The following is a 25,005-nucleotide window of genomic DNA, read 5'->3' as shown; positions in this document are numbered from 1 at the left end:
TGATGGGGAGGCCAGAGCCACTTTGATTAGCATGTCCATCGTTATTGGCCAGCTTGAATGTCATCCACCGTGAGCCCAGTCGTCTAATGCTTCGGCTGGCCAACGGGGCCACTCCCTGCAATTACTGATAGGGCTGCTTGTTCCAGAGTGGAGGAGAGGCCAGGGAAAGTGCCAGAGTGCCAAATTATTGTCCTCAGTAAATAAAAAGCAGACATCTTCCTTTTTGATGTTCTATATGTGCGTGCCTTATTTTCAGATGCTGTGGCACAATCACATTTGAAAGCATTTTGCACTCCCAACCTAACAAGGGGGGACCAATCAAAACAATAACTGTGGTTCCTTTTGACAAAGCCCTTGGCTCACAATTGTCAGAAGATGTAAGCTGACTCATCCACACAAGAAGGGCATGTATCCCTGGGAGCGAGAGGCGCAAAGCTATGATGAATCTTCCCCTCTGTGTGCTCCTCTCTCCACTGAGCCTGCATGGATTAATTACATGACTAGTAGCTAGTTTAGGCACATTATTTATTTTTTCTAATGAATAATTTTACTCTCCCTCTTCGCCTAGATTTTATTCTGCTCAGGACTTTTCAGCTTCACCCCGTGGAAATAAGAATGCATTGATTATTTTCCATCTAGCAAATATCCCACCAACTGAGGAATAACATGCCTTCCCCCTAATTGGTTTGTTTATCTTGAGCAACAGACTCTGGGTTTGTTTGGACTCTGGCTGGCATCCACACACTGCACCGCTCCTCAGCATGATTACTCACCTTGGGAGGAGGCTGCTGGAGCAAGGTTGATGTTCCCTGCATAGACATCAGGCTGTCATTCTCTCCGCTTATGTGACATCATTTGCCAAGACAGATTTGTTACAGGAAAAATAAATTCAGGCCTAAAAAGGGATTGATTTAAGGACAGGCTGTGAGTGGAAAAAGGCGACAGGAGGGATGGGGGCTCCCAGACACATTTCACCACTCAGAGGGCTCGGGCCAGATCCAAACAAGCTGCCAACAGAAGATGGATTCTGGCTTCATGTATAATTGATAAACTGTATGTTCTAGGTGTCAGCTTTAAAGAGGGAGCTAGGACTATATCAGGAAGCTATTTTTTACTCTCTAAGGCGAGCATCATTTTTATTTTGTCCTCCCCCGTTCTATGGCTTATCTTCTCAGTTCAGAAAGCCCCGTTGAAAATTATAGTTTTCTTTGAAGACGACATTTGGGAAGTGCAGCTTTTAAAGCACATCCTGTTCCTGTGCCTATTAGGAGTGCTAGTCCAGGGCAGATAGCCATCTGCAAAGTTGACTGTACATCCTGAGTTATCAGGATTAGCCATCTCACTCTTGACACCTAGCGCATTAATATTAGCTATGGGAGACTCTATCCTGCTGAAAGCAGCATAAAAGGATTAATGCAGCGCTCATCCTTTCGGAAATAATGCCCTTTATTGAGCGGATTTGACACTGTAAAGGCTAATGATGACATTGAATGGAGCCAGAATAAGTAATAGTGCATCATCCTGTGTCATGCAGCCACAATGGTCATGATTTGCATTCTGACAGCTCAAACTGTATTGATTCTCCCAAAGGCATGCAGATGTTTTTCCTCCGCAAAAGTATGAAAGTGTACCTCAATCATCAACTTCCTGTAGATAATGACAGTTCTCTCACTGTAGGCCTAATGACATATTCAGTCATCGTGACACTATATGCAACGATTTTACCTCTGAACACTTGAAACTTCAGAAATTGCTATAGGTGAAACACAATATGCCAGCACATTACCCATCTATGTCTGTCACACAGAGACGGTGGTGTTAATGCTGCTTTGCCCACTCACTGTAATGCTGATGAATCTGTATACCTGCCAGCCTGATCTGTAAGTGCTAGTGGTGCAGTTTGAACCACAGGAGGGTGGAATACCGACTTTGTACCCTATCATTTCTCTTTGACATAATAGCTGTGAAAAAAAAACGGTGTTCTAATGTATTTTCTTAAACAGGACCTGAAGTGCAACAAGTGGCCTGATTCGTATGATTTTTTTTTTTTTTTTAATATCCCCCACGCACACTTGATTTTTGAGTGATGCTGGATGTAAACAGGAAATGTGCCTGCATGGGGTAACTGGATCCGGCCACACAGTGAGAATTTAAATCAAGAGAAAATGATTGTAATTCAGTGGGAGAGGGTCTCCTTGAACCCCTAACATGATTTGCCTATAACAAGGTTAAACAACTGTAATAATAAATCTGTCAAATCTTTAATAAGATGTGCCATTTTGTGTTGGATAATATAACACTGACGGGCAGACAAGTGGCCATCAGGGCCACCTGAGAACATTCACTCTGTTCTTTCTGCTAAATTGCTGCTTCCCCTAGGTGTTTTTTTTTAAGCTGACAAGAAAGTAACCTTATCAATCATAGCTGCTTCTCTCTCTCCCAAGGACTTGTGTTGATATGTTCTAAGTGCTCTCTCCTTTGGCCATTTTAATGTGAATATTGCATGCTCATTTCAGCGATGCCTCCCTGTTTCTTAATGAGCTGATAAAGTCCCAATTATGGAGGCAAATCCTGTTTTCTGATTTGCATTATGACTCTTGTTACACCACACATGTACATGATTCAGGTGCTGAGATGTTGGCCTGTTTTTCCAGAGACTTACAGGGTGTGTGTGTGTGTATGTGTTAGTGTGTGTGTATTTACAGTGCACGTTTAGGGACGCAGGAGATGGGCAGATTAGATTAGATTCAGTAGATGCTGCGTGCCCCGGCCGTTTGTGCGGAGAATGTGATTTAGTTGGGAGGTTTGAGACGGGCTGTGAGGCTGCCCTGGTTTCTGTGATGGGTGAGGGGACAGACTGACAGTGACAGTGGGGTGGTAATGCCACTGAATGAGGAGGAATGGCCCCTGTAAAGCCCTCCTCCCAGTGGTGTAGAGCAGAGCAGCCCTGTCCAAACTGCACTGCAAAATGAATTCTTCTCTACACCTGTGTGAGCCCCCCCCCCCCCAGAACTAGAAATCGAGGCTATTTATAGCTTCGCCAATCTGAGGAGAAATTGTGAAAGAAATGGAAAACACTACCCTTAAAGTAATCCAGCCTTCACTTTTATTAAGTATCAGCAGCTGCAGCAATGCCACAGCTCATCAGATGTTGAGACATCAACTGGAAGTAGAAAGATCAGAGGATGTTGTATCACATTTGCAGTTTTTTTTTTCTTCAACAGGACCTCAATCTGGTAGCCAAGAGCAAGACGCAAGGCTGATCAAAGTTGACCTCTGGATGTGTGATCAGAGATGTGGACACATCACTATGAGTGCAATTGCATATGAAATCCCAGGTTTGTTTTCATACAGCCACATATTTGCCTATCTTGCCCTCTGTGCCCCTGTTTTTATCTCTGAAACAGAAACATCATGTCTAGAACCTTGGCTGGGGAGCTCTGCAGTTCATGAAAAATGCATTCACTCAGCTCTTTTTCTAACTCTTCGCCTCTGATTCTCTTGTCATATCATATCCATGTCATGTCAGTGTGTGTATTAATTATGTAGCAGGCACAGCTGAGGAGACAATATTGATGCATCTCAACTAGACGTCCTATGTATATTACTCATCCGTCATTGGGAAATATAAACAAGACTTAATTAAGGATGGGAAGACACTTTAATGTTTAGCTTCGTGAGTAAATATTTCTTAGTCTGTGTTTACAAGAGGCATTTTTCTTTCTGTATCCTTCTCCCTTGGGCTCCATTTTATTCTCAGAATCTCACTCTATTCAGCCATTGTGGTGACTTTTTCCAGTTCAGCTGAGATATTCAACCTGGTCATTCTGCCTGGGTTTAGCCTCCTTTTTTTTTTTTTTTTTTTTTGTCTGTTGAGCTCACAATCGCTCAACATATTGTCGACAAACTGCACCCAGTTGCACCTTTTGGAGGTGTCCCAAATTGCAAAGGTAATTTATTTCTTTGCAAGCAGAATTATGCATGCAACTGAGGTCATATTGTAAAATGAAATTGCTCAGCAGCTGCACACATGCCATATCCTGTTCAGGATTTGTGTTTCTGTTTATGAGTCCTCACTGTGCTGTAATCTTATGGAACCGTGATAGCACTTGAATATTCCTTCCCAAAATGAATATCAAGAGGGAACATAGATTTGGATGGTTCCTCTTGAAATACAGCTGTTTCCCTCCGGTCCTCTTCCTCCTCGTGCAGCAAATGCTCTCTGGGGATTTAAACCACTACAAACACTTCAGAGATATTAATCTTCTTCTAGGACCTCTTTCAAAAGTTGCATTTGAAAGGAATAAAGGGACTTAGACTGTTGTTACAGTATGATTCATGCCATGAGGATATTAAATAGGTTAACTAACCCATACTATGAAGGCAGACTTGACAAGAACTGAGTCAACATTGATCCTGCATGTTTTGTAATGCTAGAATGATTGTTTTACACCGCCGTGATAGCAGCGTTTTGGCAGGAATAATTGGAAGTTCAAAGCGTCGATCTGTGAGTGTAGCCTGGGGATAGGTTTCTGGAGAAGCTGACACTTCAGACGTATTATGAAGCCATCACGTCTAATTTGCACAGGCCTCTTTTGTAATTTACCCCCAATTCAGAGGAACAGTCTCCTGCTCTGCAGCACAATGCACACTCTGCTTGCATTGTTCACGCTCATTGGAAGAGACACTGAGTGAATGACTCTTGGAGCTCAAATAATGTGCAGCACTGTTCCTGTCATATTTGTTGCTGTGTAATGGCTCCTGATTTGTAGTTTCCTGCAGTGCTTTTTCAGTTTGGTGCAGAGCAGATAGTGCTGCATGTTATATAGCAACTGTTTTCTGTGCATCCAGTCCAAGCAACTTGTTTACAACTTACTGTTGAAACAACTGCTTGACAGATAAAGGACCTCAAAACTTAGAATAGTCTTTGAGAGGGGGAGGAAACCTCTTCAGAGGAAGGACTGGGGTTTTCCACATGCTGCCCAGACATTCTCTGACATATTGAGTTTGTCTGTGTGCATCTTTTGAAGATGCAAATGTGTCAACCACATGTAACCAACCACCCAGCGAGAAGCTGAGATGCTCAACTGCCTTTCTCACGGCTCTTAAATGGCTGCCAGTGATCTTCCTCATCTCTGCATGTCTGTGAAGCCTGCAGTTCTTTTCTTAATGGACAGATTAGTTTTTGTGTGATACTGAATAATTCGTACACATCTATCACTAAGTGAACACATCAGTTTAACCACATTAGGAGAGTTTGGCTGTGAAATATTATGACATCTCGTATAGAAAATTACCGCAGCAGATAGTATGTTTAAGCTTTCATAAAGATACAGCAGCGTTAATTGCCCTGTAATGTAAACCACAAACCAGACACTAGTTATTAAATTGATCTAGTAGTTAAACGTTTGACATATATTTTGCATGACAATACAAATAGAATGCCTTTTATTTTTACACGGGCAGTCACTCCCTAATCAAGAGAATATTTATACCTTAAACTTGCAAGCCAGCTTTGATGCCTGGTGCAAGAAAAAAAAAGACGCCACATCATAGCTTGACATATGCTGACAGGGAAGGCATTGGTAAATTATTAATGTTTTCCCTTGCACTGTCACCTATCATCACACTATCCTTCTACTTCTGCATTTTGAAATGCAAGAGTAGTAGTCCTGCAGCGTGGCAAGTCATGTTTCTGGCTCTCATTTCAATATCTGAAGTGAAAGGTCGGCATGATATATTCTGTCCTGCTGCGGTGACAGTGACTTACATGCTACCAGTTCAAGATGGTACACTTTTACGAGGCCCACCCAGCCTGTCGAGCAAACTGATAATGAATCAATCTGTGTGAAACATTTATGGGTGCCCCCCTCCCTCTCCCCTCCTTGCGTGAGGCCAATTAGAGCATCCTCGGTGGCCCCTGCTGTCTGAGTCGGGGAAGCCCCTTGCATTGTCATATCAATATTCCTCTGTTGATCTCCAGCTGAGGCGAGTCCGGCTGCTCTTTCCACACATGCTAATTTGAATTCGCCAGCATGTGTGGGAGATGGCATGCTGGCTGCCTCTCCCTACTTGTTCCCAAACCTACTGTTGCCTCCCTCTCTGTGTCTTTTTCCTTTTTTTTTTTTTTTTTTTTTTGAGAGGGAAAGGTTTCTTGATTCCTGGCATGCCAGAGAAGGGTCCTCTGAGGATTACATTGGCTAAGCCCTTATCACTCCAGGAAATTCACTGCCTGCTTAAAAAAGTGGTAGGAGTAGAAAATCAAAGGGAAGTGTTATTCTTTTTAAGTTTCTCCCTATTCCCATGGAAAGTTATTACAGGTTTGAAGAAAAGTCCTTTTTTGGCACTCAAGTTTTCTCGTGATTTCTGCATTTCATATTTCTTATTTCTTTTTTTTTTCCTTTTTTTTTCAGGCGGCTGGTGGAATTTTAGAAGTGGAAAATATGAAGGCAGGTGCTTGAGAGAGAGGGAGAGTGGGGAGGTTTGGGGAGGGCTGTGCTCACTGGGAAGCGATGTTAAACATCCAGGGGAAATGTTTGTTATTCTAATGGGATACCACCATGGTAACAGCTTTTAGAGACTCCCAAGGCTTTGTGTGGAGTATATGCACGCTTTCATCAATCTCGGCTAATTTCTTTGGGGATTAGCAAATATAATCAGTCCTTTCTCCAAGTCGTCACCTGCTTATCGACATGAATATTATGGTGAAATTTAGCAGAACACAGCCTTGTTGGATGAGGAGAAAGCAATACACGGGCCATTAATATACATCAAAAATTGAAGTGAGTCTCTAAATGGATTCAAAAGCCATTAGTATTCCTTTTGTGCTAAATGACATCCCAGACGGAATAGCTTACATTTTGTACATACCTACTTGCTTTTTTAATCCCTGCAATTGAGACCAAAGCACTTGTGCTCGTATTACATCTTCAAGTTAAACGCGTTTCAGACAGAGGCAATGAATTATGTTATTTTCAGATAAAATACCTTTACAGTGGTTTTAAAGGCAATAGAGTGAACTCGTTTACGAAACTTGGGGTAAAAAGGAAACCTTGTGTGTCGAGGCTGCTCCGTGTTTAAAAGGCTCCAATAACTCGTAAGCCCCTCGCAGTTGTATACCTTTTTCTCTCCCTCTGCAGATTTCCTTAAGTGGCTTATGTGAATTGCAATTGCCACATGGAAGCTGGAGTATAGAGAATTCATTTCTTCCCGGCCGTGACCAGCTAACAGCGCGTTGAACCTGTGCGTGTGGTGATGGAGAGGTTTCACAGGCAGCGCTGCAGCGCCGTGGGAGTATGGCCTGACCTAAAGCTAAGCCCCAAGCCGGAACAGCCCTCCATCAAACTCACAACACTGCTCTCTTATCTACTGGCATTTCTGTCTGATACAAATAGCGAAGATGTGATATAGTTGGCTACATGTCATATCTGGCATTGTACTACGCCCTATCTGCTCCCCCCCCTCTGTGAAATATAATGCTTTTAACTCACCAGCTTTTTGCCTTGGCTATTTTTTCCATCTGTAGCAGAGACAGAGACCAGTGTGTTTGCTCGTCTTGGCCAAAGGCCAAAGGCTCTTTCTGATATAATCCCCACCATCGATCAGACTTTGTTTACTCTAACGTGGTTTCTCTCCCCTCCAGCAATTAGAAGGCAACCTTCCACCTCCTGCTCTTCAGACCAGCTTTATACGTTTATTTTTCCCTTAAGTGGTAATTTTTCATGTTGCGGCTCAGCTCTAAGAAGTGTGGGTGTATATTAAGTAATGGATACTCTTCAACCAGACTGACATGTTGGATACCGGATTTTTGTTAATGTTTCTTTGTCTTTGAAGAGGAGGATTCTCTAGTCACCAAACACTGGCATATAACATGTACAACTGTACAACAAATGTACAGTCAGTATATTATTGAGAGATGATTTACACAGTTCCTGTGTGGCACTCTGCATCTTGTGCGTGTCATTAAGTCTACTCCACTTAGAAATCTCAAGCACTTTGAAATTTTAGAAAAATGGATGTGGCTGTAGAGGCGGAGGATGACTCTCCGTTCTGTCTAAGAGGCTCTCGTAATAATAAATCAGGAGAGAGAGTAACTGGTCTTCTCTGTGGTCTTGGCTAAAGAGGTTTAAAATTCACACCAGAGACAATTTCGCTTCATTGTTAATACTGTGATCACAAACAGAGTTATGACCAATCTAAGGCCTTGGTTTATCACCCAGTACATGCACCAGTGAGCTGAAGTAAATGTGATTTCTTGCTCGTAGTTCTCAACTGTCTGGAGCACGACTTTGTCCTTGGATAGTTGAATTGTACTGTTTGAAATGTTGCTCCGCTGATTGCTTTTCCAGTTACTTACAGTGCTTTGGGAAAATGCGTGTTCAGTTGTTCTTGGCTTTAGTGTTTCACTGGTGCCCGACTCTACTCCAGGTTTACCAACACATCATCTGCTGAGGTGGTGGAGTCCTTTAAGTTAGTAGTGTTAGCACCAGCAGCTACTAGTTTTTAAAACCACATGGCACATGTTTTTCTGGTGCATTCCATTTGTAACATAATCACATAGCTGCATACAGAAATCATACAGAAAATTATATATATGGTATACCAGCTGAGCCAGTATACCTTGCAGCAATAATATACAGTATGTCCACCTTGTAAAGAACACAAAGCTTCAATATTTAATAGTTACAAATATGCCTAAATATGTGTCCACTGTTTAAGTTACATTTATGTACCATGTAGAAAACAGTAAATGAGTGGAAAAGCACATTTAGAATGAATCTGAAGGTGCATTTCCATCCCCATGGTTTATGTGCATTAAAAACATGTGGTTCCTTTTTTGCAATATTAATAGAAGAAGGCCACGGGTTTGAATCCCATTCCACCCCAGCAGGTGTGGCACTGCCACATTTGATAGCAAAAGGGAACTGTTATAAAGACATTTAACTGCAAACATTAAAAAGTCTAATAGTACCTAAATAAAACAAATTAAAATAACAATAACAATGTACAAAGTAACAATGCTTCACTTGAAAGAAATTTACAAGATGCACAAGACCTGAAAAAACCTCTTCAGACTGGAGGACAACATGACACTTGGTATCCACGTTATCCATTTTTTTTTTTTTTTTTTGTTATTTTTTTTTAAAATGTAGTTGGTGTCACTGGTCAACAAGTGGCATTGGTTGTTACCATGGAAATACAGTATTTTTGCTCTGAGTCAGCCTGGGGGTAGGCTGGCTATCTTTTTAGGCTTGAATTGCTCAATATTACTTTTTGTTAAACTGTCAACCTTGCATTAGGTCCACAAGTAAAATAAGGCTGATTTAAGCCTGTAGGTACATATAGCACAGATTCATAAAACAAGAGTCTGATGTGTATTAGTCATCTTATCCGACAGAGAGGTAATATTGAACACATTGCAGCTAATAAGCCTTGAGGTCAGAATTATCAAAGGCAAGCAGCATGCTAATGCTTCTGAACAATTTTAATTTAACATCTGACACATTTCTTCACCCTGTTACTTGTCCTTTTGGCAGACAACCCTGACGCCTACCATCAGCATCTGAATTTTGAGATTTTGAGCCATTGTTTGAAGCTTAAGAAAGCTTTTCTGCCTGTGATTATATCTATCTCAGTCTGAGATGCTATTCTCAAGTGGGAGAAGCTCTTAGCTCACTACACTACTAATATTTGAGTGCTTTAAGAGAGGAAAATGTCTGTTTAGCCCAGTGGAAAGCAATAGCTTTCACAATAACTCACAGGGAGTAAGTACAGAAACGGGGACTTACTTTTAATGGTATTAACATGCATACACTTTAAAAAGTTGAAAGCTCCTTCAATGACTTTACTGTTTTTTTTTTTACTTTGGTCACTATGAATTTGAAGTCGTGCTGAGTTCTTTCCATCAGCTGTGATTAGCTGTGCACAGGTAGGAAAGTGCTCTTCACTCCACAGTGAATTGTAAAGGCAATTTTAGGATTTACTAGAAATAGACACCTTACTTTTAACAATGGAAATACATATAGCACAGTAACAACAGAGTCTTTACAGAACTCATTCTTGCATTAACAAAACCAGTAAACCATCTGTTTAGTTCACTTTCTGTGGTCTTCCCCTTTGAATGTTTACATCATCTGTGTGCAGTCAATATTTCTCCCTTTTGGTTTGAATAAAGACAAAGACAATCAGAGTTGACTCATAGCATCGTCGCAGCACCAGGAGGATAAAAACATGTGGAATGAATAAACAAGCTCTAAAGTTTCCGAGCCTTGGCAGTATTTCTCACCAGTTGTCATTTTATATAGCTGTGTCATTTTTTTTTTTTTTTGCATAATTCCACGGTGCATTGGCTTGGCTTGATTTGATTTAGGACCTCCACTTTCAAGGAAATTGGGCTTAAGGTATGAAGGTTCACACTTCTTGCCTTCGGGCAATTGATTTTTTTTTTTTTTTTTTTTTTTTTTTGTGAGCTTGATTTTAGAGCTGTAGCAATACTAGTAGGGAGTGTAAGCACAGTGTTGTTACTGAAGTCCTAATACTATAAGCTCTGTCTGATTTTATAATTTATGCTGGCAAGTCCAGAGGAGAATGTGTTTGATTTAGTTGTGAAACAGTCATTTAGTTCACAGACAGAAATCAGGTTGTGGGTCAGATAAATAAAGCCCTATAGTTATGTTTTATTATAGATCATAAAAACTAGAAAATTGGGAAGTTGGAGTTTACATCCAGGATTTTTTAAGCCTGAGGAGAAAAATGTTTCTGCCTTCCGTGAGTCTGTTATAGCTGTCGGGTTTTTTAAGTCCCCTCAAATCTACAGAAGTGTGATACTAAATGGTTTAAATTCCTATTTTAAACATCAATGGTATAATAAGTTTGCACTCTATCAACTTGCTTCAACGTTTTTACATTTGCCACTCATTTATAAGTCGAAGTTGGCCATTTGGCCAAAAACCTGTTGGTAGCTGTAAGTCTTTTCATCCAGGGGCCATCATGTTACAGTTTTTTTGGTCCATTTTCTCAAAAGAAACTGAAATGGTTGAACGTTCTTTTCTTTCATGTGTTCTGCTATTTTGCTGGTGCAGATCGCACACAATCTGAAGTTATTATTAGACTGAATTTAAGCAGTCCCGTGTCCTCAGCTCTGAGCAGTGGCCACCGAGCTCCTGCATTGAGTTTGACAGCCTTCACACAATATTGTGCAAGGGCGCTCCCTTAGCTTCTCATGCTGGTTAAATGTAATATGGCAGATGGATAGTATTTGCAGGGAGAGCGGGGTCTCACCCTCCCTCTCACTCTTTTTTTTTTTTCTTTCACCGTCTCTTGCCAGTACCTCAGACATTTCAAGGGGGAGAAATATGTATCAAATTAACTCTTAGCAACAGGGCCTTCAAGCTCCCTGCCCTTGTCTTTTCAGCAATCAGAGCTTTGTTATTTTAGTCTTTCAACCAAAACCAAACTGGATTCAATGGCTTCAGCAATTACCTGCAATTTTCCAACCTGGTGTGCTAGCTTTCACTACAGCGACTGCGAACAGTGAAAGGTTGTCTCCTCGGTTCCTTATTTTAGTGTTCAAGTTAAGTGCACTAATTCATTTAACTCCACAGAGTGGCACATTTGGAAATGTTCACTTCCCAGCAGCAGGAATGTCTGGGCAGATTTGGTTTCTGTCTGTGCACAACCTTCAAGTCATTGAAACTGGAAACCACTTTGCAGTGTCTAAACTCTGACACTGAACCTCTGCTTTATACATCTGACCCATATATTAATATGTCTTTTCGAGCCAGTTCAGAAAAGACAACTCTGAAGCTCCAACATCTGTTTCTACATCGCACATTTTTCTGCCATTTTTTCCATTGACCCCTGCAGACTTCCCTTTCCATTCCTCATCCTGTTCTCAAATTGTGTAAAAAAAAAAAAAAAAAAAATACTACAGGAGCTCAACTTGACTCCAGAAGTATACAGTATATGTGTGTGTGTGTGTGTTTTTGTGCGCGTCAAAGTGATGTTTCCCCTTCAGAGGTACTGAAGGAGAGAGAACTGCTCTTACTAAAATGCTAATTAAGTGCAGTGTGGCAGACAAGGACACTTGAGAGTGTCTGCATTAGCAAATTTTAACTCCCTGTAAACCAAACAGTTTGTTCTGGGCTAATCTCCCAATGATGGAGGTAAGAACAACAGTAGGAACACAGACTTGTCTTTATAACATGAACAAAGAGTAAGTTGTATGGTTTTCTTTTGCGTTACCAAGATAACCGTTTAAGGAGAAGAAAGCACCTCTTCTGGCGTGTCTTTTTTTTTTGCTGTTTAATCTCTTTACTGAGGTAACATATGGTATCTGTAAGGGAAAGTCAGTTTGTGCTATGTGTTGAATTATTGTGTAGATTAGTATTGGCATTTAAATGCTCTTGGCTCTAAATCTTGTCTGTTTTAGATCTTAAGTTCATTCCTTGGCAACCCGCTCTCCCGCTCAGGCTGGCCTATTCCCCCGGCCAACACATTTTTAAAACTGTAGAGCATATTGGTAGAGCAAAAGGCATCCATTTAAAAAGACCTGAAGCTGATCTCAAATTACTTTAAGTGAGATACCACTCAAATCAAACCAATTGTTCCAATGCTGTAATGCCAACCAAACCTTAAACTCAAGCTGGGGTTGAAAACCTTTTTTAATTTTTTTTCCGGGGAAGTGGTTTCCTCCTTTACTTTATAGAGTGGAGGCGTCTGAGGTTAATGTAATTACGGTCTTTGATGGTTGTACAAATTGCAGTCTGGTGGAGTGACACATGCTCCCCTCGAGTGTTCTGTGGTTGGCTTAAATGTCTTGTTTCATCCATGCTCATTAAGACAGCCTTAGCCAGGTATGTTTGGTTATCACCATGACCCACCTGCGGCATCTCTATATTTCTGGTACACCACAAGAGACCTTCATGACATTGGAGAAAAATATCCACTAGCTTAAAATTGTCTAATATTTACACCAGAGAAAATGTTTTAGAAATAAATACAGCAGTAGTTAGTAAGTGATGTCTCTGCCCAGTTGTTAAATCCACCGTTTGTGGCACATTTATGTTGCCCCAGAGATCCTGGCTGACATGATAGCCCCCTTTCCTCATCTCCAAGCAGCCTTTAAAAAGCACAACCCGGCCTTCTGTTTCCAGTACAGCTGGCCTCCCTCCAGATCCCTCAGAAGAAGTGGATGAATTCCTAGATGTCTGATAAGCTTCACCAGCATACGATTCTTAATGGAAGAGAGAAGAAGAAGAGGCAGATGCTATCAGCGTGGTTGAATTGCCTTGCAGTCAGATCAAACATCATAAAAGTGCAGAGAGTGCTGCATCATGTCGTGAGATTGTTCCACATGTATCTTCTCTGTTGGTTTAATTCTGCTTCTTTTAAATGAAACCAAATGGCCATTTAGATGCATAAAATGTCATTAGAATTGTAGTTTTGTAGCTTTTTCCTCTTATATTTTGCCTTACAAGTAGAAATCCTCAAAGAGCTCTCTTTACCCTTGTCATTTTTCCGTACAATTAAGGACTTTTGTGAGACCATTAATCACTTACCCTTGTTTGTTTGTGCTCTTCCTTTCTCATGTTTATCAAGCCAGAGACTGGCACACAATCCTCCACCCACTATCCCGTGTGACTGTCTTGTTTGTCCCTGTGTGTTTGTGTGTAAAACAGCACGACCTTTAGGATCATGGAGTAAAATACAGTATAGCTCACAACACTAGCGTAGCGTGCCAGAGGTGTCTTGATGGAAATGGAGTCACACTGAGCTAATGAAGCACCAAACCTCAGCTATCGATCCACCCCACAATGGTGCTTTACAGAGATAACTGAAGAGGGGAGCAGTGTGTGGCATCACACAGGCTCTGATCTATGTGACATCTAATTCTGTTTAATGAACCCTGTGTACCAAAGAGCATGATGGGGGGCTGTATGGTAATGACAAGGGATAGTATGGCCTGGGTTAGATTGGAAAGCTTTGAAACACTGCCGCAGGAATTCCCTTATAAAAGAACACCTCTTTTAAGACATTTGAAACAAACTGGCTTTGCAAAATTGTACATATGCTACAGTACATTAAAGTTCTGTCACTTAGATTTGTATAGATTTGAATATGCTATATTTGTGTTTTTCTATATTTTTCATAGCCCCTTTCTCTACCCGAACAGATTATTTTTTTTTGGTTTGTAGGTTATTTTGAAATCACAGCACATGCATGTTTCTGTTGGCTTTATATTTTGAATTTGCAGGTAAAAGTCAAACAAAGTTAATTACAACCCTTGAGGCCAAAACAAGGAACATGTCTTTGAATTTGTCAAACAGGCTCCAGTTCAAGTAAATTTGAACAAAGATTCACAGAGAGTGGTGCTTGTGTGACTGCAAATTTATGCTGTAATTCACACTGAAAATAGTGCTGTATTAAAGACGGGCTGTGTTGGTGTTGCTACGGGTAGCTGTGACGTGATGAAATACAATAGAGGAGCATTCATGCCTTGGAAAGCTAATTCGACAATAAAGCATTGGAGAGTTACCACGTTGACAATCATTTTTTCTTTTGTCTAAACGGAAAGATTCATATTCACGTATTTGCTGGATGACACGTTGCTTTACAGCAAAAGTTGAAGTTTAATTTTTTGCCAGACACAATGCAGTAGTTGAAGCCGCTTCGCCGCCATTGCTCTGCCATTGTAGAGGTTTTGACTACAACTCATCAGGACACTGCTTTTGCATCAGTGCTCTCCATCGATACACCTCCATTTTTTTTTTTTAGGCCATTGCTTCAAATGCAAAATATCACCTTAAGAAGTGGATATGGTGACCACATGTATATAAACAAGCACAAAGCAACATTGTTTGGCAACCTTATGAATGTAAGTGTAATATTGATCCTCTTTTTTTACTCTGTCCAACTACATCTCAGGGTAATATGCATCTTTACTTTTGCAGGGCACATGACTTAATCTAAAGTGAAACGTAGCAGGCTATAACAGGGTGTAAAAGGGTGATGAAAGAAGAAAAAAGTTTCCCTAGACCCAATGGGAACGATAATGTTTTGTGTCACTACCCTTTATATGATATACTTTACATGATAACTTCACCCATTGTTAACATAAAACATTGAGTGGATCAGCTTTTAGGAGAGCATTTTATGATTGTCATACCCTTTGAGAAAAATCTTCAGACCTGCAGTTTTATTAATAAACTTGATGAAGATCTGGGGATTTATTAAATTTTATGCAGTTACAGTGACCATAATTACTCAATTCACAGAGATAGTGTTGGAGGAATTAAAATAGACTTGGGGGCGAGAAAAGCTTTTTACTTTTGCCTGACTACCTCTGCTGGTGGTGCAAATGACAATGTCCTTCCCAAAATAGATCATTTTTACCCTTCAGATGTCCACTTTTATTTTAAGCTTTGTGACAACATGCCATCCATCACACCCAGCTTTTCAGATGTGAGCAGCCCCGGGGAAAATGCTGATACAATGCAGGCAAAGTGTGATAGCGTGCCGCTGCTGTGTAGTTAGGATCTCTATGGTTAGCTTACCACTAATTTCATCTCAGAGTAGCATTTAGACATTTTCTTTGTGTGAGTAAAGTGGAAGTCATTCCTCTTTTTAGGTTAAACATTGAAAATGAATGCCCTGCCTTTCCAACTCTCCCCTCAAATTACTACTTGACATGGCCAAACATCACTCCACATTATTGTCTGCCAGGAAATGCATTTCTGAATGCTTTATTGAATGTTTTGGCTGGATGGAAATTGTACGAAGTGTACCCAGCACTTTGATCATCTTGACCTGGACATGTGATAGTCACCCCACTTCACAGGGCTTTCTGACACCTGGGAAACTGGATCCTGGTATTCTTGATACATGATCTACACCGCAGCACTAAAGACTTAACATCTCGTGTTTCGTTGTCAGCAGAGACTCCTGATGGGAACTGGAATTTCACATGGCTCAGACTGAGGCTTTTTTTTTTCCCACAACCCACTGAAGTCACAACATTTGGAGTCCAGTGGAAAAAGTGAACTATGTGATTTTTATGAACAAGATTGCTTGACTTTAAACATAGAGATGTAAAAAGAGTTTCAAACTTGATGGATCTTAATCAGTTTTTGTCCAGAAAAAATGTTTTTTGACAGATGTCAAAAGACTACATAGTGAATGTGTACTCTCAATGACAGGTGCGGACTTTGGGTTCTTTAAAACATCAGTTTGTTACTTCCTTTTTCTTTTGGTAGGCCTAGCATGAAGATTAAAACACTTTCATGATTAATTTCTTTTAATGTTAGTTTGTGTAAATAGCACAAACCGGGGCCGGGGTTATACCAGCAGTGTAGGTACAGTTGTAAAATTGCAGCGTAAGTGCTCGCTCCTCACCTGTATAAAAGGGGGGGATGACCTTTTTTATGATGTGTTATTTCTGCAGTGCACCACTGGGGTTGTTTCTGGTAGGAGATTCTCCATGGACCACTACTAGGCTTTGGAGTTTTAAGAGGTGACTGGTTAAGCACCTTAATGTTGGCATTTTGCTTCATTGGGTATTTAGACCTATTTAGTTGTTTTTTTTTGTTTGTCTTTTTTTAGAGTGGTTGTTGGGTTCTTGGTTTCTTGTCCTGTTTCTTAATTTGTCCCACTAGCCAACTTTAGTCCTTGTGGTTTCCAAAATACTTACCAATGATTGAGTCCACTGTGCTCATAGGAACCTTAAAAACTTTAGTGTGAATTGTGGGAGCTTATATATACAGGTAGGTACAGTATATAAACTATGTCCAATCAGTTTAAGTTGCCATACATGGTGGCCAGTCACATTCTGGACACATCTCTAATACTGTTAAAGCAAACAGGATACACTTGGGGTGGCACACCGATGAATGATTAAATACTTGTGTAAATGAGAGATAGTAGTTACATTTTTAATCATTTTGCAAAAGGTTTAAATGAGTTTCACTTTGAAATTATGGGTTATCAAGTAAAGAAATGGCAACTGATATCTATTTTAAATCAAATCTACAATGCAATAAATTAAACAAATAAAGTGAATGAGTCTGAATGTATTTAAAAGCAACTTTACTTTTTCAGAAATGAGTTAATGTACTGGCAGTGGTAGCGAGGTTAAAAGGAAATTACACTGAGCCAGTGTGTGATTAGAGAAGCTGTGGCATAGCTTTTAAAGTTCACCACCCCTCAAGATATTTGATCGAGCTGCCAGACTTTGATCAACGTTAACATTACAGTAACCGTGACAGTTTATTTTCAACTAGCAAAAAAGACCATTTGTGTCAGAAAACAATCTTCCCTTCCTCTGACACGTTGGCACATGGCAAACGAAAAATGTCAGGGTCAGTGATGGGCCATTAGCCCAGAGTGAGTTTCTTTTGTGCTCCCATACCCATTGAAAACACCTTTTTAGTCTTCAGCAGATGGTACCATGACACAGCAACCACAGGCACTGACCTGGGCCTCAACTTAAAGACATTTCAAAAAGAAAACCAAAGGGCCTACAGTGCCCCAGAGGAACGAGAACATCTGCCCAGAGAGTGAATGACACTATAATTGTGTAATAAAGAGTTCAACTAGCACAGTTGTATTGTAATACCTTGTACTTTTGATTGACTTGACAGTCACCCTCTGTTCATCAGTATTATACCCTTTTCTTTTTCGTGGAGGTGGCTCCTCCGTTTCTGCAAATGTCATAGTGCTTTAATGAGAACTGCACGGTAGCCCACAATAGAAGCTTTTCACGCAGATTAAATGTATCCGTGTGCTGAAACTTTCTTCTCTTCTCCCCCTTTGCCCCTATTGTGACACAGTGGTTTTACAGAGCAGCTTGTTGCTGAAAAACAAGGTTAAGAAGATCAGTATCAAAGGAGGATTGTTTTTGTGTGGTTTGCAGCAGAGTCTCGCTTCAGGTTTCAACCTGAAACACAAAGGTGTTTTCTTACCTGATTTGTATTCATTCACACAATGAGTGGACCTGCCTCTCTTGTTACCAAGTAAGGAGAGTCCAGACGAGACTTTTGTTCAGCCTATAATCAGATACGTGCATGTTGCTTCCTCCAGTACGAGCCTTGGAGCGCAGCCACAGGCTTTGTCCTGGATGGATTTTTTTTTTTCCTGCCCTTTTCCTCTTCTTTGTTGCTCTGTGTATGTTCTAAGAAACCATTTCAGATAAATGTTTGAGCACCCACCCTGCTTTTTTTCCCCCTTTTGGGGCCTGTGTTATTTAAATAATACCAAGCCTTGTCACCCTAAAATTGCCTTACTGAATCCAAAACCCACAAATTAGCAGTTTAAGTGTTTCAATCCATAGCAGCCAGTAGTTCAGTCCATTCTGGCCCAATTTGTGTTGTCAAAACATGGCTAATGCTGCCTGTACAGTGGTACAGACAGCTAAAGTTGCGGTCAGTGAAACTGCTAAAAACATGACGTAAATAGGTAAATATTACTGTCTTGTTTTTAGGGATTTTTCCTGACCGTGTCTCCGGAGTCAATCATCAAGGTGGCGAGACACGCTTCGGATTTCAACAAAATCTTCTGCATGAACCTCTCAGCACCTTTCATCAGCCAGTTCTTTAAAGAACCCTTGATGAAGGTCATGCCTTACGTGGACATCTTGTTTGGCAATGAGACGGTAAGTAAAACAAGTTATGTTTATCCCCATAAGGGCAGATATTTTTTTGGTGTAGGTACAATAATGGTGTAGTAAAATGTGAATGTGTGTTTGCTTACAGGATGTCTTCAGTCATTTGTTTTGTTTTTTGTTTTTTTCTTGGTTATTTAGTCATCTCAAATCATTATCGAATGTCATTACAGGATCACTCAGGATTAATTTGTACGGTACCTTGATTTATGACCATATATTGTGTATCCAAAATGGCATTCCTGTCAGTGTGTTAGTATGCAAGCATGCTAATATTGGGTGAAGAAAATTATTGCTGTTAAACAGCAGCATCATAGTGTTCTTATTGTGAGCATGCTAACGATTACATGCACATAAGTAACGACATCATGTAACTCGGTGACCAAGGCCAACTTTTGCATTGGCTCACGTCATCTTGTTCTTATCCAACAGGTAGCACTTGAACACACTGCAAAGACAACAGTGGCCAATTAGCATGTGTGTTCTGCAGCTGCCAGAGACAAAAAGGGACAGCCTAGGATCGGGGATATACAAACGTTTACCCTTTACCATATGTTTACCATTTCTCTAACACTTTTACTCACCACAGATGGTTTATAGCTACTTCTGAAGGTAGATATGTTTGATAAGTAATTGTAAATGCCACTACAGGCATTGTCAGCCCTTGGTCTCTTCTTGTCCAATGATTCACTAAAGTGCGCATCCAATTAGAGGTGTGTCCCTCACGGATGTGACTGCTGCTGATTCGACTTGGTGAAGTGGCTAAAATGTTACCCAAAGGGGTTTGACCGGTGCCAACCACATGGGATACACCATTATGTATGTTGTATGATAGGATGATTCTCTAATTTCTAAATATTACTTTTGAATATTTTTTAATAGTGTAATATCAAACATATTTATTCTCTCCAAGTCCTTTTTAGTTTTTACACTAACTGTACATATATCCTCTCAGTGTGTAAAGTAAAAGAAAATGCCAGGTCCACTCTTACATTCCATTGCTCTCATTTCTACTCAGTATCAATTTAACTTCTCACTTATCACTGAAAAAGAATTAGCTTAGTAATCAGCTCTGTTTCAACATCATTTCATGCCAGCTCATCTATTGATTTCTCTCGGCTCTGTGGAAGTGTGTAGCTGGTTAGAGGTCAAGCTTTGGTCACGGACCGTAGTGATGCTGGGACGTATCCTCTAACAGACCAGCTTGACTCTGACGCACTGCCTGGACAAACTGCCCCTATTGGCGGGACAAGAGGAGAGTGGATGAACTCGCCTCCCCACTGCTAAAGCTGCTAAACAGAGCCATATCTTCAGGTTAGAGATGGGGCCTGCAGACCAGAACAGAACTGGAAGAAACTGCCCAGTATTTGGGAATTTATTGCTGTTGCTGACTTCAGCTTTTTCCTCCTTTCTTTCTTCTTCCAACATAAGACCTCCCTTTTATATATGCATCTCTCTCTCCCTCCCTAATTGCTGTGAGGAACGATTCTGTCTCCTAAACCTCAGTGTACATTTTGCAAGCGTTATGTATTTTCAGGTGGGTGGTACTGTAACTGTTTGCTTAAGAAGTTTGCTCACACCTCTAGTCATTACTCTTTAATGACTCTGGATAATTGCAATGTATGTTTGTTGAAGGAGATTATCTTTAGGAGACTGTCAGGGCTTGCTCTCCAAAACTGAACCCAACTGAGACGTCCAAAGTAAGAGATCCAGTGTGAAACAGAGCAGATATTCACCACTCAGTTGCCCCAAGCAGCAAGGTCTTTCAGGAACTATATTGGACTAATGTCTGTTTAGTGTTTTGACTCCTTTTGGCCTTAGTCTGTGTTGGCTGCTGCAATGAGCGAGTGGGGAATGACTGCTCATGCAGTCAAGACCCAGACCTCCCATTGTGCACAAGCTAGACAAGGTTGGCGGTCATGCAGTGGTGCATGGTGAGTGACAGGCAGCAGGGTTGCCTCGCCTACACTGGCCCTCCTTTGGCCTCAACATCCACCCCCCAAAGTGATACATCAGCTTCAGCCCCCAATGCTTTCATAACAAGTCAGTGACAGTCAGGATCATGCAGGCTGACTCTTATAGCCTTGCAGAATGTGCCGTAAGGGAAGGCTAATGTGTCTGCCTCTCTGTGCTGTCCTCTCCCAAACTTACTGAGTGACAATACAGAGCTTCACTTACGGGGAGCAATGCTTTTTATGGAGCATTTTGAATAATAATCCTGTGCAACTTTGTAGTTTTAGAGAATTGCTCTGGTATTTGTCATGACTGGGATTCAGTCCCTTTTGGTCAATTTAAATTCAAACATTCATGAACAACACAGTCTCAAGAAATGCCTTCAATAGCCAATAGTTCTTCTTTTGTTCTTGTCTGCTTCAGATGTTAAAATGTGTCTGTGTTTCTCACTGAGTCTACCCAGTGTAATTCTGTAATTCAATCCTGCTGGTGCTTGTTTGAAACCTGGCATCCGCAGGCCCTGCCTGGCCTATCGGCAGCCTCGCACTTATATAACAGTCTCCCATCCATCCTGTAATTACTGTCTTTTTGGGACATAGAGTAGTGTCTGTTCCATCACTGGTGGGGGTGGAGAGGCTAGCTTCGCAGTTTCTGTGTTGCTAGGGCCTGTGAGATGGTGCCGACAGAGGGACACAGACATCAGACGCTACTTCACTTAATTGGCAAACATGTCGTGCGATAACCTGGGAACAGCAGAAGGCCTAATTGAGTCCTCCTGTGCTGTCCTCCTCTGACTACCTGACATGGAACCCAGGGCATTACATTTCCCTCCATTTAATGGCTGCAGTTAATTAGGCCCGAATGAGGGAATCATTACCGCTGAAAAACCACATGCCAGTGGATTCACTGATAAAATTAGCCACAATTTGCTTTTGCTATTTGAGCATAAGAGATAAACCACACAATGGGGGTGTGGGATTGGACCTTTATGTGAGGATCGGTATTGTAAAATTCTAGACACATCATAGATAATTGGAATCGGTTAATCACGTCTGAATTTTTCACGCAATTTTTTTTAAAGACAGGATTCTTGGCTTTCTGAATTTAGATCACTCAGTGTGCATGTGCTTCTTTTTTGTATGTGCAAAATCTTTTATATGTGCTTCTGTAATAAAACTGTTTCACAAATAAGGAGCTTAAATTTTTTGCCCCACAGCCAGCACCCGACAGTCTCCCCATCTCTCTGCCATTATATACCACCCCCATACCACCATTGCTGTTCAGCAGCAATGGTGGTATGGGGGTATGGTGGTATGGTGGCTGTGCAGCTCCACACTCAGAGGGGGCTTATTTATATGGGCCCCAGCCCCGTTTTCCAAATGAGAGACAGCCATTGTAATTGAAAACCCAATAGGTGAGCCATTTAACAAAAGTGGAAATGGCATTCAGCTATGTATTAATGTGCTTTGCTGAGGCAAAAGGAGCCATCATCATTTCAATGTTCAAGCTGTTTTAAAAGAGCATTTAGCCTGCCATCTCTCCAGGCCGTGAGAGCAAAATGATACAGATTTCTTCCTCCTCTGTACTTTGTGTGAATGTTCCTCGCCTAATATTTTGTATGGTTATCTCACTTATTTTCCCAGCCATCCCTCACCACCTCTCCGTGATCTAGGTGGAGGGATACAAGCAGCTCTACAGAAGGTTATTGTCATGAAAAGCCCCTCAGGCGTTTTGGCTTTCAGCCCTATTTTTCTCTATCTGCATGCTGTATGTGTGTGTGTGTGTGTGTGTGTGTGTGTGTGTGTGTGTGTGTGAGTATGGAGAGGGGCTCTAATGATTTTTCCAGGACAGGCTGAAGTGGGTGTACAAGTGTCTATGTGTGTGGATGGGGGGAAAAAGGCAGGCGGAGGAGATACATGGGCAATATGGCATCATTTCTTAACATCTCTCCAGATTCGTCATCTGGCTTTGTTTGTTTTATAAACTATTTGGAAGCCTTATCTCTGTGGTGAGGCCCATGAATGTTTATCTGCTTGGTGACGTGTGCGGGACCATAGATGTGCGTGCTCTTTGCTGTCAGTATGTGTGGGTGATGGCCAGTTCACCAAACTCCCCTTAGGGTATGAGGGGTATTCTCACAAAAAAAAATCAGAGAAAGAATTTCCTCTTGACAGCTCACCCACAGTGGACATGAGATGTGTTTCTCAATGGTGGCTTGGGGAAAATATACTGTCTCGCTGCCTAAAACAAAGAGATGTGAGAGCCAGATTAGCGTATTACCGAAACAGCTTTCCTTTAGGCTCTTCTCTCTCTACTCCTGTCAGAGCTGTCTGCAGAAAACGGGGAAGAACATGAGACATTAACCTCCATGTGTTTATTCACAAGGCCCCACAGGCCAACTGGGAGGATGAACACAGAACCATGTCTGAAGCCAGCGAAGTGGAACAATCACAATGTGTCATTGGAGGAAAAGACATGAAGTATTAGCTGCTGCTCTCCTTTGTGTCTTTCACAACTGAATTTTAATTGAATGTGTTATTTCTGTGATGAGTCACATGCTTTCCATTCAGCACCAGAGTACTTTGACCTTCAGTGTGACGTACAGTCAGTGAGTTGTATGATGAGTCATTGTGCGCTTTGGCTGTGATGATTTCCAAAAACAGCCTTTATTTTTTCTTTATTTTTATTTCTTTTATATCGAATTAGCAGTTCCCAGACCCTCCAAGATGCAAGATAATTGAAAGCTCATTCAACAATTCTGCATTCCATCAAACCCAAAGCCTGCTAATGTGGAGTTGATGATGCTAATCATTGTGTGGCACATTTTGTTTGACAAAATATAAACAAAGCTATGACCAGGAAATAAAGGTATAACCACACAAACCACCAAAAACACAACGAATTCAGGGTCAAATCGGTGAATTATTTTTGTGTGACTTATTTATATAGCAGCCAGCAGGAGGTCACATGATATACAGTAATCAATACCAATGAATGTCTCCAGAGAGATGTTCCACTTGATGAAACAACAATTAAAAGTCATGAACCAACTTGTAAATACCAGCTATGCATTAATATCTACCTAAGGTTTTCCATTACTTCATATATACTAGTTAACATAAGTTTACTCTTATGAAGTAAACTTCATTTGTAAGAGCATTTCTCAGTTTCACTGTGAAGCCTCGCAAGTCTAATAGGTTGACTTGGCACTTTTATTTGATCACATAAAGTGCTGCTACTTGTTGCTACAAGATACTGCACTACTATAATTAAACCATCAGACAGAGAGAGAGGATTCACTACAAAAGAGAAATTACCTCTCCAATATTCCTCTGTTTTTCCAGACCCGTCTGTTTGCAAGTCATGGTACTCCAGGAGCCAGCATGGCTCCACCAGAGGAGTCCGACTAACCACTGTAATTGTGTCATGCTGAAGCCGCCTTCCCCAACCTCGGGACTGAACCATGAAATATTTGAAAATGCCGGGGTTAAGAGAGAGAGAAGGGGGGGGACATTTGGCAGTGTAACGTGAAATGTGAGACCGAAGAGCATCTTTAACAAGGAGGCGGATAGAAGGCCAGCCAGGGCACACGGTGCAGTCCTCTGAAGGAGAATAATTATGGATGTAAGAGGAGATATTGCGCTGGGAGCAGATCAATAGTGCCCACGTTCTGCTGGTGCTGAGGCCAGTGTATTTCTGTCACAGCAGGAGAGAGTGCACGATAGCAGCTTGTTGCTGGAGGGACTCACTGAAGTTTGAACCGGCAGGCTTCCCAGATACCCTTACAACCCTCATGCCTTTCCTCCCTCCAAATCACTGCTGCTTGGAGTTTGGCTGGTTGTAACCCCCCCCCCCCCCTCAATCTGCAATCCTCTTATCCACACAGAGTTGGCGGGAGGACTGGCCTTTGTCTACTCATGATTGTATTCCCACAGTCCAGGCTATACAGTCATGTTTTCCAGTGTCGTTTGGAGGACTCCCTTATTCTCCTCATGGTTAGAAATTTCTGGAGAAGAAAACAACAAAGACAGAATCAACAAGCATAATCTAGCCACCCTAAATTAATTTGCCTTATTACATAGATAATAGATACCTATGGGCTTTTTTGTACCTCGTAGCTCAGTCTCTGCCTTACTATGATTGAAATAACCATTTTTCTAATTTGTTGTTTTTGAAATAATTTTGGCTCCTTGTTAAAGGGCTTTTCACCTGGCATATGTCCATGTTCGGCCACATCCACAGCAAGTTGGACTTCTCAGGTTTTGTATGGGCAATTTATTCATGCAAAGCTCTCATGTCTCCTCTGCACACAAATGGTTTGAATTATTCTGAGAGCTTTTTTTTTTTTTTCCTTCCCTGGTTTTTTCATTGTCTGAAGCATGCAAGTCCCTCCAGAG

General features: G+C 41.2%; 1 protein-coding gene across 4 annotated transcripts in view; it reads left to right on the top strand.

The window, feature by feature from the left end:
* The window catches only part of LOC137105942 (adenosine kinase-like), a 99,034-nt gene that overhangs the window by 52,141 nt on the left and 21,888 nt on the right, over positions 1-25,005 (top strand). For all 4 annotated transcript variants that reach the window (XM_067488788.1, XM_067488790.1, XM_067488787.1 and 1 more), the window contains one exon: positions 18,476-18,646. In XM_067488788.1, coding sequence (XP_067344889.1) covers positions 18,476-18,646 — 171 coding nt within the window. The remainder of the gene's footprint in view (positions 1-18,475; positions 18,647-25,005) is intronic.

Source organism: Channa argus, chromosome 20, assembly GCF_033026475.1.
Source record: "Channa argus isolate prfri chromosome 20, Channa argus male v1.0, whole genome shotgun sequence".
Classification (NCBI taxonomy): domain Eukaryota; kingdom Metazoa; phylum Chordata; class Actinopteri; order Anabantiformes; family Channidae; genus Channa; species Channa argus.
The sequence above is the reverse complement of the archived record's forward strand: the minus strand, read 5'-3'. Positions and strand labels throughout refer to the sequence as shown.